The 12,396-nt window shown below is 43.7% G+C and overlaps 2 protein-coding genes across 5 annotated transcripts; both read right to left on the bottom strand.

Annotated features, from left to right (window-relative positions):
• Positions 1-1,648: 1,648 nt before the first annotated feature.
• On the bottom strand, positions 1,649-9,445 carry C3H6orf163 (chromosome 3 C6orf163 homolog). The gene is made up of 5 exons (XM_035109430.2): positions 9,298-9,445; positions 7,336-7,430; positions 5,043-5,150; positions 3,667-3,869; positions 1,649-2,818 (listed from the first exon to the last, which is right to left on the bottom strand). The coding sequence occupies exons 1-5, from the start codon at positions 9,443-9,445 to the stop codon at positions 2,398-2,400; spliced, it is 975 nt and encodes a 324-aa protein (XP_034965321.2). The 3' UTR covers positions 1,649-2,397.
• SMIM8 (small integral membrane protein 8) lies at positions 7,336-12,396 on the bottom strand. Of its 4 annotated transcripts, none has more exons than XM_035109432.2 (4): positions 12,279-12,396; positions 11,027-11,168; positions 10,379-10,567; positions 7,336-7,430 (listed from the first exon to the last, which is right to left on the bottom strand). In XM_035109432.2, the coding sequence occupies exons 2-3, from the start codon at positions 11,159-11,161 to the stop codon at positions 10,409-10,411; spliced, it is 294 nt and encodes a 97-aa protein (XP_034965323.1). In that variant the 5' UTR covers positions 11,162-11,168; positions 12,279-12,396; the 3' UTR covers positions 7,336-7,430; positions 10,379-10,408. The 4 variants fall into 4 exon arrangements, with proteins under 4 accessions (XP_034965323.1, XP_060128565.1, XP_060128564.1 ...); XM_060272582.1 differs by having other exon boundaries at positions 11,027-11,165; XM_060272581.1 differs by lacking the exon at positions 12,279-12,396 and adding an exon at positions 11,784-12,255.

Genomic DNA, 12,396 nt, shown 5'->3' with positions numbered 1-12,396 from the left:
AGGCTCAGCGGTCTTCGGAATGGGCGCGCACGTGTTCGCTGGGGGACTTAACCTATTTCCCGACCGCTGTGAGCTCCTGCCTCCCCGCCGCGGAGCTTATTGTTCCCACGCTTGCTGGGAACACCCCCCACTGTCCTCCCCACTTTATGGGGGGCAATATTGGCTGAAAGCTGTTTCTCACATACACACATCCATGGGCGTAGCTAGGGTTTTTTTTGGGGGGGGGGGCAGGACTTGCTTAGCGGAGGCAGGACTTTTGTGGGGGGGAGCAGGACCAACGTGACTGGTCAGTTAGTTAAGTATTTCTGTTGTTTTGCTTGATCTGGGGGGGGGGGAGCAGCTGCCCCTTTGTCCTCCCCTGGCTATGCCACCGCATCCCACAGGACACAGTGCGAATCGTAATAGCCCACTGGGGTCTCCAAGCACTCGTGCCATCCTGCTGGAGGATGCATCGCCAGCCTGTCATTCTTTGTTGTTCTTGCTGGAAACGCAGCCAGAGAAATGTTCTTCAAAGCAGCATCTAGTCCTAGCAGCTATGTGCTAGGTTTTAAAACACACAAAACTCAAGAGATTGTGATTTCCCAAATACACCTAAGAGGCATTTGGAAGCTGTTTTCTGCATCCCTCTTAATAGCCTCTACTGTGGAACTACTGAGTTGGACACACTGGTTACTGTTTGCCATTGCCAAACCCCAAGTTACTGGACTAGGGCCACATGAGATTGCGAGAATTGTTTTCAGCATGCTGCCTATGGAAGGACTTTCCTAAAGTGAATCCAGAGCAAGGGAACATTATTTGCAATCTAATTAATGCAGTCAGCTTGATCCTTTTGACAATCCCACAGGACAACATTGTTGGCATATGCCTGCGTCAAAAACAATGGGGTACAGCTTGGGGGGGGTGTGTGAAGTCAAACCACTGGAGAATCACACCACTGCTGTGGCTGCAGAAACTGTTAACTGGTAACTGTTTTTGCTGTAAAATAAAAAAAATTCCTTCAGTATCTGAAGAAGTGTGCATGCACACGAAAGCTCATACCAAAATAAAAACTTAGTTGGTCTTTAAGGTGCTACTGAAGGAATTTTTTTATTTTGCTTCGACTCAGACCAACACGGCTACCTACCTGTAACTGTTTTTGCTGTATTAGCAGCACAGCAGTGACCTCTTGATATGCAAGCTTGGGCAGTGTGTATGGAGGTCCTGGGCTGCCAGGCGACAAGACCCGCCCTGCCCCCTGGCCTTGCTGATGCAGATTATACAGTGTCTGCTCTTTATTGAGCTTATAGTGCTTTCGTGTCCATCAATCATCATTCTGCATCTTTCACTTCATTTCCAAATCACTTTCCTAACTGCAAAAAGTCATGGGGGGTGGGGATCGATTTGCTGTGGCTCAACACTTTTATGCACTTTAACAGGGCACAGCTATATCTGATTGGGGTCCAATTCCCATCAGCTCCAGCCAGCAAGACCAATGAGCTTATAGGTGATGGAAGTGGTAGTCCAGCAACACCTGGAAGTCCACAGCTTTGCCACCTTTATGATAGGTACACATAGCCTTAGAACAGGGATCAGCAAACTTTTTCAGCAGGGGGCCGGTCCACTGTCCCTCAGACCTTGTGGGGGGCCGGACTATATTTTTTTTAAAAAAAATGAACGAATTCCTATGCCCCACAAATAACCCAGAGATGCATTTTAAATAAAAGGACACATTCTACTCATGTAAAAACACCAGGCAGGCCCCACAAATGAGATGCATTTTTAATAAAAGGACACATTCTACTCATGTAAAAACATGCTGATTCCTGGACCGTTCGCGGGCCAGATTTAGAAGGCGATTGGGCCGCATCCGGCTGCCGGGCCTTAGTTTGGGGACCCTGCCTTAGAATGTGTTGCAGTAAATCAGGAGCAATTTGCTAGCTCCTCCATCCCCTTTCTTTTTTCTTTTTTTAAAGGTGCTGGGGCTTGCAGTTGTTAGAAGCCACCCTTCTTGAGTTGGCAGTACCGGTATATCATCTTCAAATAAAATATGTATGGAGGCAGCTTACAGTTAACCCAGTGGCAATGTAGGATAGGCTCTCTGCACATGTCCAGGGGCATGCTTGCTACTTTCAGGGCTCCAATTGAGACATTCATGCTCCCTAACTTTTACAGAAGCAGCTCTCATTTAGTATACAGAAGTAAGATTCTCCATCGACCCTTCAAAGAATCTTCACAATCTTAGTCACAGGGGAGTTCATGAGTTATCCAAGGGAAATATAGACACAGACACACAATTATACCTTAGTGAGAGAAGATGGATTTATTTCTCCTCCTTCCCCAACAGTTACGCAACTCCTCTACAGCAAGACTAGATGGCTGCAGCAAACTGACAGAACTCCTTCCTGGTTGTCATTCAGCTTACGTATCTACACCAGAGTCAACAAACCGAGATATTTTTCTGAATGGTAAGATAAAGTCTGCTTGCCCTGGTGCAAGTTGTGGAAATGTGAGGTTAATGTATTTCTGAAATGCTTCTCTTATTTCTAATATTTCTGCTTCCAGGCTATCTTTCCAGTCTGTCATGCTTTCCAGTTGTTGGCTAAGAGTCAGGATCTCGCCATTTTTCTTGCTCACCTCGTGTGACACCTCTTGCAACTGAGCCTCACGGAGATTTTCTGCGTTTTGGATGAGTTTCTCAGTTTCTTCCTGAAACTCTTTCTGGGAGATTTTAAAGGCCATTTCCATTTCATATTTTTTCTCCACGGACAACTGCTGCAGGTTCTTCTGATAAATTTCATTGGCAAGCTCCCCAGCTTTCCTGAATTGTTCCAAAAACGTTCTGGGGGGGGGGGGTGAGAGAAAAGATCATATGATAACTTCAACATAATTTCTCATTACTGGCAATTTGAAAGGCAGTCTTGTGTGAACTGCACATTTCTTTTAGCTGGAGGAAAAGCGAAATGCTTTCCAATAAACTGGAATAAATCTGTACAGTAGTTGGAAACCAGATAGCAAAACTTCGAAAGGCCTAACCCCCCACCCTGCCCATCTTTACTATCAGATTCTATTAAATCTGGTACTATCCAACAGCACACGTAACAGGGAGTTAACTCCACTGATCACATCAGCCTTGTTTGCAAATCACAGCAAGCCCAACATTGGCTTACCAGGGCTGTATCAACATGCAGGCTTCCAGGAGGAGCCTAACCTAAAAGAGGCTCTTTTACCAAGCTAAGAATTGATTTAGCATGTCACCTGAACCTCGGCTTGTGCTTAAGTGCTCTCCTCAGTAACCACAAGCTACATCCATACAATCCCATTGGCATCAAAATACCCCCCATCAATTTAATCCAGATTTACTGTTGCCCATGTCCCATTTGCAATATCTCAGTGACCCATTAGCAAACCAAGCCCCCTTTTGAAAGCACCTAGTGCACATCCAGCTCCTGCAGATCAGTTGGAGGAACACTGGTGGTGGAAAGTACTCTATTTGCAGATATCTGGATGCAAACAATGTCAGGTGCAGCTCTCTTAAATCCATCCCCTTATATTCAACAGGGATGGGAAGCCCAAGTCCCTCCGGGTGGCATTGAACTCATTATTCCATCATCCCCAAGCAGCATGATCAACCATCAGGTTCCCCCATCCCTGCTTTAAAACATGAAATGGGGTTGTTAAGCCAAGTACTTGTTTTGCTCGTCAAGCATTCCAGATATTTTGTTCCTCTCTTCCTGCCTAGCTTCACCAACGGCTTTCGACTTCTCCATCGCGAGCTCCAGTATGAGTCGTTGAAGTTTGTGTGTCATCCGCTGCTCAGCAGCTTCTGATTCTCTCTTCAGTTCCAGTTCTAGGTGATGGAGCATTTCTATCCTTGTGTTCTTCACAGCCTCCTGCAGCAAGGTTAGAAAAACAAATTAGAATAGGAAGGGAGGGATTAGGTTGCTTCATCCCTGTTTTAAACAAGACGAGCCTAGAAAGAATGCACCATGCCTTATAAACCACTTTGGATGTAGAAGATGCAAGTTCAAAAGCACCAGCCACATAGCTTACTGAGGTTATCTTTCTGGTGACTGTCTCACCAGTGCGCTGAATGCTTAAGTTTTATATATTTATGAAAAATGAAATATACAGTATGAAATGAAATATGAAATTTTACATTTTAAATAAATAGATAAATGTAGTTCAAAAATAAAGTTTTACTGCCAGCTCTTATGTGTAATAAATCAGTTTTGAACTCTCCCATCCAGTGCTTTATTTTCTAAAAAAATGTTAAGAGGTACTCTCAGTTTTCTACTCATATTGAAATACTGCCCCTCAATGAGGCAAAACTTAGATTCACAAAATGTTTAGGGGTATGCGTAACCCTGCATACCCCCAGAAAAAAAAGCACTGCTCCCATCTAAAATAACAAACAAACCCTCCTTGCATGTCAGAGAGGTTTCAGCTGAATCTTACCTTGGCACTCATTCATGGTGTTGTTTTTTTAATTCAGCAAAGTATTCAAGAACAATCCCCCCCTCCACCTACTTGTTACAAGAGAGATTGTGCCACATGCAGCTTCTGCATGTTTATATAGCAAGGGTCCCCCAAACCACGGCCCGGGGGCCAGATGCAGCCCAATCACCTTCTAAATCCGGCCCACGGACGGTCCGGTAATCAGCATGTTTTTACATGAGTACAATGTGTCCTTTTATTAAAAATGCATCTCTGGGTTATTTGTAGGGCATAGGAATTCGTTCATATTTTTTTTCAAAATACAGTCTGGCCCCCCACAAGGTCTGAGGGACAGTGGACCAGCCCCCTGCTGAAAAAGTTTGCTGACCCGTTATATAGGTTTGGACCCAAAATTCCATTCATAAACAAAGCAGATTTCAGTTCTATAGCCCCCTACTGCCTTCCCCAAAAACTGGGGGGGGGGGAGACCCTTGGGGAATGGTGCGGGACATACTGTGGAGAGATCCAGACGTGGGGGTGTCAATTGGTGGGAATACGTCCCCACACAACTCTGGATGCAAGGCATTGTCTCTTGACATGTTGCAAACAAAAATAAAACGACTACCGACTTGTAATGCTTTTTCGTCTTTCTCTTTAAGGGCTTCAATATCTTGCGCGTGTAGAGCAGCTGCACGATTGAGGGCATCTTCCACTGCATCCTCTCTTTCTGTTGCAGCCTACAAAACAAGGCATAGCCATGAAGAAAACTGTGCTTAGGACATTCTGATGCTGCACATCAGCTAGATCGCTCTGGGTGATATCCAACTAAGTCATAGTCAAAGCAGACCCATTAATATCAATGACCTTAAGCAACAAGTCCCTTAATTTAAAAGGGTCTGCTCAATGACTTAGTTGGATATCACCCTATATTTATTATTTCCCCATTAATTTTCTTTTTTAAAGCAGCCGCACAGCAATAGTTCTCATAAGCAGCAGAATAGAGGATATGCCTGTGTTTGGGCTTTACTACTCCAGACTAAAGGTGGCAGCTTACACAACTGACTGTTCTTCCATACAAAATAAATTCCCTGTACAGTGGTACCTTGGTTTAAGAACAGTCTGGTTTAAGAACGATTCGATTTACAAACTCCGCAAAACCGGAAATAGTGTCTAGTGTCCTGGTTTGAGAACTTTACCTCGGTATAAGAACAGAATCCAAACAGTGGAAGGGCACTGGCGGCGGGAGGCCTCATTAGGTAAAGTGTGCCTCAGTTTAAGAACGGACTTCCGGAATGGATTATGTTTGTAAACCAAGATATCACTGTACAGAGAAGTAGCAGGGAGAAGGGTTTGGGCCTCGTCAAATGTCTAGGTTTTCTATGTGAAGGATTGTGGATTTGCTTAGGTATTTTTTTTTACAGCAAACCGGTGTGCAGGGATTTTATTTCTACAGCAAATCATTCAACTGTGCACATGCCCACCTGCAGTCTAAAAGTGGTACAGCCCAGAAACCTGTTGGCAGAACGATCCAAACCTCCCCCCCCCCAATGGGCAGGCAGAAGTGGCACCAGAAGAATTCACATTAGCCAGTGGAAAACCCCTAAACAGGGCTTTCTGGGGAAGGTGGTGACTTGGCACAAGAGCCATTGGACAAATGGTCAGGGAAGACAGCAATATCTGGAAGACCACAAATTCCCAATTGCTACCACGAAAAGACAGCTGCTGCTGTTTCTACATGGCTGTTGGCAGTAGTTTCCCCTTGCATCCTGTGTTACTCAGGACCCTGCTGCACCAGAAGAACCAACGTCAAGCACACAGGAGAGCAGCAACAATGCACTAAAGGGATGAAAAGTTTGCTTCTGTGACACTATACAAAGGCGGCTTGGAACTTTATGCCATGTTTCTCTGCCGTCTATGGGAGACGTCAGCATCCTGGATGAGAAGATTAGAAGGAAACACCATACCATCAGTGTAATGAGATGTTAAGGCACTTAAAGACAACGAGCCACAATGCCTAAACAAATGTAGGATCAGAACACTGAACAGTTTTGGGAAGCAAGTGCTGGGATGTGTCATGGCGCACAAGCCCTACGTCAGGAATGGGGAACCTGTGGCGCCCCAGATGTTTTGGACTCCAACTCCCATCAGCCCCAGCAGTTGTAGTCCAACATCTGGAGGGCCACAGGTTCCCCATCCCTGTCCTAAGTGAAGAGCTGCTGAAGAGGCAAGGGTTGCAGTTTCACTCCCTTTCCCTACTCCAAGATAGAGTAATGAAATTTATATAAAGTGGGAAATTCCATCCTCACAGTCCAGATGCTGAGTTCAAAGAATCCCACCCACCTCTGCTTTCGAAGGTCACAAGGTCTTAGCTCACAGCGCTGGCTGGGTAACCATGAACTTTATTCCAAAATGTTAATATGCTGCAAAACTTTAAAATTCTAGGTTACAACTAGAACCCTGATCTGTAACACTGGTGAGTTGGATCCCCAAATTAACACATCAGAAAGATAAATACAGAACTGATCCATGCAATGGTATTTTTATTCAATTATTTTATTATGTAAATAAATATTTATATCCCACATTGAAGAATATAGTATTGAAAGGGTGGATTACAAAATAAACATTAAAAGCAATACATCGTAAAACCTATAAAACTCATGTAATCATATATAGCAAGGTTAGGCAAGTTATAGCCCATATTGTTAGGCTGCAATTCCCATCATCCCTAAGTCCACTGGCTATGCTGTCCAGGGCTGATGGAAGCTAGAGTCCCTCAGCCTCTGGAGGGTCACATTTCCCTCACCCAATGCATCACATAATTCTGTAAAATTTGCTGTCTACGTTATACATCAGTAAATAGTCGCAGAAAGGCCCCAGGGCAACAGAGTAGATAATGTGATGACAGCATAACAGTTGTACCTGAAGCAATAGTCTAGCTTGCACTTTTTCAATTCGTTGTTGTACTTCTGCTTCTCTTCTATCTGCTTCTGCTTGCTTAATGTCAGCTCCCAATTCTACGTATGCCAAAAAACAACAACACCACAATTGGGGAACATAACACTACAGGTTATACATAAACTAAGCATGCCACCTGTTCCTTTGCTTGAACATTTAAGATAAGACGCTTTCAGATTTAAGGTATTTTTATTTAATATTATTCAACCATGTATAATTTCCTGAAGGCTGGTGCACCCCCCCCATCCTTTTTAATGACTTGGGTTGATTTCAGTATGTAAAAAATGATTACCCACATCAACTTGCTAGCAGATTTGACTGCTTAGAATGATAGAATTGTAGAGCTGGAAGGGACCACGAGGGTCACCCAGTCCAACCCCCTGCAATGCAGGCATATTTCCCCCCAATGTGGGGCTTGAACCAACGGCCCTGAGATTAAGAATCTCGTGCTCTACTGAGTGAGCTACGTCAGAACACAAGCAAGCACTAACATCAGGCTTACACCTAGAACCAGCATTGGCCCCATTCAGGAGAGCCTTTGTAGGATTCACACGTAGTAGGCATGTGGGATTCAACTGCTCTCTGGGCCTAAGCTTTAAAAAGGCAAGCCACAATCTGCATCCAAGGAGTTCCACAGGGCACACAACAGTCCCCCACACAGGCACAAACAAATTCTGTGTCGGCAACTATGGTGGCCTCGGCTGTGCTTATCTTTATAGCTGGCTTTTAGTGCATCTGCTCTGCATGCAGAAGGCCCCGTGTTCAATCTCCAACAACTCCAGATAGGGCTGGGAGAGACTCGTTTAATTTACTGGAGGGCCGCAATAGACAATGCTAAGCTAGGACAGACCAATAGTCTGACTCAGTATAAGGCAGCTTCCTATGTTCTGTGCTACTGCAGCAGCAGCACTCCCTTCACCAGCAAGATGACTTCCCATTTGAAGCAGGCACTCTGCATTCCCACCCCACAGTGCAGATGCCCATTCTTCCTTTTCAAAAAGCAGAAGGGAAAACCATACCAACCAGGCACCTACATGAGCAGCTGCAACATGGAGCACAGTGGTAAGGGTGCAGTTCCAGCAATTGGCACTATAGGGAGATGAATGAACATTGCATCGAGTGGTACTGGGCTTTTGTCAGAGACTGGGTTTTTGGCCACTGGGAAGCAAGATCCAGGAACCAGTAATTGGTGGTCACAAATCAAGCATCAGCCTCGGCTGTTAGCGGGGGAAAGCAGTGGCTGAATGGGCAGGATAGTTCGGGAGTTTGGAATGCTCCAAACCCTGTAGCCCTGGTGATTCGCCGGCGACACAGGGCAGCAGGTCCTGGCTCTTGCTAACATGCCCACGGATCTTAAGACAAGCTAATCAAATGACTGGTCAAACCTTCATCCATTAACATATTTATCAAGAAAAAAATGTATTCATGACAAATAATTTTTGAAGGTTAGTTCTAGAGGCCATCAGAGTCTCTCTGTCCTACAGCAGTAAATTCCATAGGTACATCAGACATTGTATAAAGCACTGCTTTTGGTCTGTCCCAAACCAGTGTCATGCGACTACATTGATTGTGTTGACAGGTAGGCAAGTAATTATTATACACTTCCTAAACTTTCATAAACTCTCCATCATGTCCCTCACACACTTACATCTTTTTATAAGCTAAAAGCCCTTCCCCTAACTGACAAAAGTATTTTTACCTAACTAAGGTGCTCTTCCCTCTTGTGTTTGTGGCCTTCTTTCTGCATTTTCTCCAGATTTTACTCTTATCCTGTTTAACATGGGGATTACTGTAATATGTATGGATACACCTTAAGTGTATCTGAGAGATCAATGTCTGCATGAAAACAACTGAGGACCAGATATATTGACTTTTTGGTGGACAGGCATGAGTATCTAAAATTAAATAAAGTAACTAACTACTTACCCAATATATCTCTGTGTGTATAATACCGAGTTTTGTAAGGCTTGTATTCTCTAATCCGCTCAAAAGTCTCTGGTCTAGGAGGTGGTGGAATTAGTTTTGAACAAACAGCACAACAAACAAATGTGTCAAAATCTGGATTCCTAATCATGATTGCAGTCAAGATTTTTCCTCCTCCAATGACAAGTGTGGACTAGATGAGGAAGCGAAATCTTAGTTCTCATAGCCTAAACTGAATTAATTGTCTTCTTAGAATCTGTGCATGTTAGTGGGAGAGAGAGAGAGAGGTTTCACCATTGTTTGGTGAGATTATTTGATGGCAAGATGGTACCCGCTTCAGCTGCAGCCCTGGTGTTAAGGAGCTCTGCCTATCATGTGGCTGTGAGAGGTCTCATAATATAGGCTAACTTCTCACCCAGTAACCGTTGCTAGGCTGGGTAAGCTTTGCTCACAAAAGCATTTTAGATCCTTTAAATGAATAACTTTAAAAAGTTTTGTGTGCTCTCCAAAGTAGTTTACACAGGATAGTCAAGCATTTAATAAAAGCTTAGGTTATCTTCCAGATAATATGACAGATTATGATGCTTTTTGCTGCTGTTTAATTGGCTCTATTCTATAGGTTATTTATTGTATGGCTTTTATTGTTATGTATTGTTCTTTTTCTGATTTTCTGTTATCCTTTCTGCTCTTAAAAATTTGTAAGTCGGTGTAGCATTCTAGACACACACACACACACACACACACACACACACACACACAGAGAGAGAGAGAGAGAACAGGCATGAGAGTGTGTGTGTGTGTGTGAGAGAGAGAGAGAGAGAGAGAGAGAGAGAGAGAGAGAGAGAGAGAGAGAGATTGAGATTCCTAAAGGTGCTTATTCTCAGAATATCTGCAACAGTTGTTCCAAATATTACATTTCTTAATAATGCTGGGTTTTTATTTGGTACAGGCAATATCGTTTTTCCTAGTTATTAAAAGGGATTATATTTCAAAAGAAACATCCATTATTGCCTAGAAAAATGCTGGCTTTCCACACAAAATCCTGAAAAGTCACAAAATATACCACTTATTTGTGTCGCCTTACATGCAGATCATGTGCAAGCCATGCATTTCTTTAATCCCATTTAGAAGTCTTCCGCTTCATATGTCGCTTTCCCTCGCTGTCAATAGCTTCATAAAGATCTTTTTTATTCTCTTGTTGTGCATGCAAGTATCCAATGTAGGCTACACAAAGAGTAATCGTTACAAGCCCAAAAGCCATAACTGGTTTGTTCTGTGAAGATAAGAAAAAATACACACTAGTATTTAAATCCATAGTCATTGCTCTTTTGAAGTATATCTACATAACTACTGCAACCAAAATCTTGGTGCACTTAACTCCACTTTACTTCATAGATTTAATGAAGTTTACCCAACTCCATAGTCAAAACATGTATTTATAGAATGCTTAAATGTAGACAGTAGCTAGTTATTAGATCATGAATGTACATACACCATAACAATTTCCCCATTCTGTGAACATTAAAAAACACACTGGAGATAGTTTGGCTCCCCCCACCTCTAAATATGCCACACACTTCTGATTAGCTAGTTACCAACTTCATTTCTTTCCATCAAAGCAAGTGTTGCTTGTGAATTAAAAAAACAACAACCCAATCTATAATTAAATGTAATATGTGTGTGTGCATTCATTACATTACTTATCAAGGCTATTTCTTAAAAAGCTACTTACAGGTTTAATAAAGAGTTCTGGGTTCACAGCACGGAACAAGGTGGTAGTTCGGACACTTCGGAATCCGGGAGTTCGATAGTCTTTCTCTTTGGGTGCTTCATGTTGTAAATCTGGAGGCTGAGGTGCTGAAGACATCTTACTGCTGCATAAAACAGTTTGGTTTAGGTAAGAGCTCGCTTAGGGGTTCTGTTCTAAAAACATGTATAAAGGTAAAATGTACAATACACAGCTTGATTCGTGCTGGAATCCAAGGCTGTGACTGAGGGAGAAGCAAGTTCTGTTAGGGTGTTATGCTCCTTCCAGTAGCACCTTAGAGACCAACTAAGTTTGTCACTGGTATGAGCTTTCGTGTGCATGCACACTTCTTCAGATACACAGTGTGCATGCACACGAAAGCTCATAACAATGACAAACTTAGTTGGTCTCTAAGGTGCTACTGCAAAGAATTTTTTTATTTTGTTTCGACTATGTCAGACCAACACGGCTACCTACATGTAACTAGGGTGTTATGCTGTGAGCCCTTTCCTCTTAGGCTCAGGTTGTATATGTGTAAATAAACCATAGGAGCAGCACATGCATTTCAACTCCTACAAATCCTGCCACAACTACAGCCAGAGTGTTTAGCCAGTTAATGAGTTTCCCCCACCACTTTGAAAGCATATTATTTATGTGTATTTCAAGCCCATCTGGGTCCCAGCTTCAGCTCCAGCCTGAAAGAAGGAACATGTTGCATAGTCTGTTCATATCCATACTTTACCTGGCAGTAAATCCATCCAATCCCAGAGCAGTTTATTTCCAGGTAAATGACAATGTGAGCAGCAGCAGGCCTTACATCTTCCATCAAATATAATCCCAGCCCTCTCGCTGTGGGAGTTTCACTACCAGAAGTTTCAAAACTTATATATAACCTCACCTCAAGTTTTCTAGGCACTGTGCAGATACTGTATTAAGAAAACAAGTGGCTCGCTACCCACTTTGCAGAGAGAGCAGGCATAACAAAAGTGGGGAAAACTAGCTGTAGGTCACCAAGTTGCACAAATATTTATTGAGCTTCTCCCCACCCCAACTTGCGCCTGTCCTGGCTGGCAAGCAACCTTGGGACCATGAGTGCGCGCGACCCTCTTGATACTCCAGTCCAGACCCACAAGCTCAAAGCCAGCTGACTAGAGCACAAGCCCCACACCTCCCTCAACCTGGCACCGCATTCCATACTGCAGCTGCGACCTGAGGGAAAGAAGGGAGAGCGGGGCACCTTCGGGATCTGCTCCTCGCACGGGGCGGCCTAGGGGAAAGTCGTCTCCTGCTCGCTCTCTCGCTCGCCTCCGAAGCCTAAGCCAGCACTTTGCTCTATTCTAAGTAAGCAACGTCCT

Source organism: Zootoca vivipara, chromosome 3, assembly GCF_963506605.1.
Source record: "Zootoca vivipara chromosome 3, rZooViv1.1, whole genome shotgun sequence".
In the NCBI taxonomy this organism is placed as follows: Eukaryota; Metazoa; Chordata; class Lepidosauria; order Squamata; family Lacertidae; genus Zootoca; species Zootoca vivipara.
This window is presented reverse-complemented; position numbering and strand designations above follow the sequence as displayed.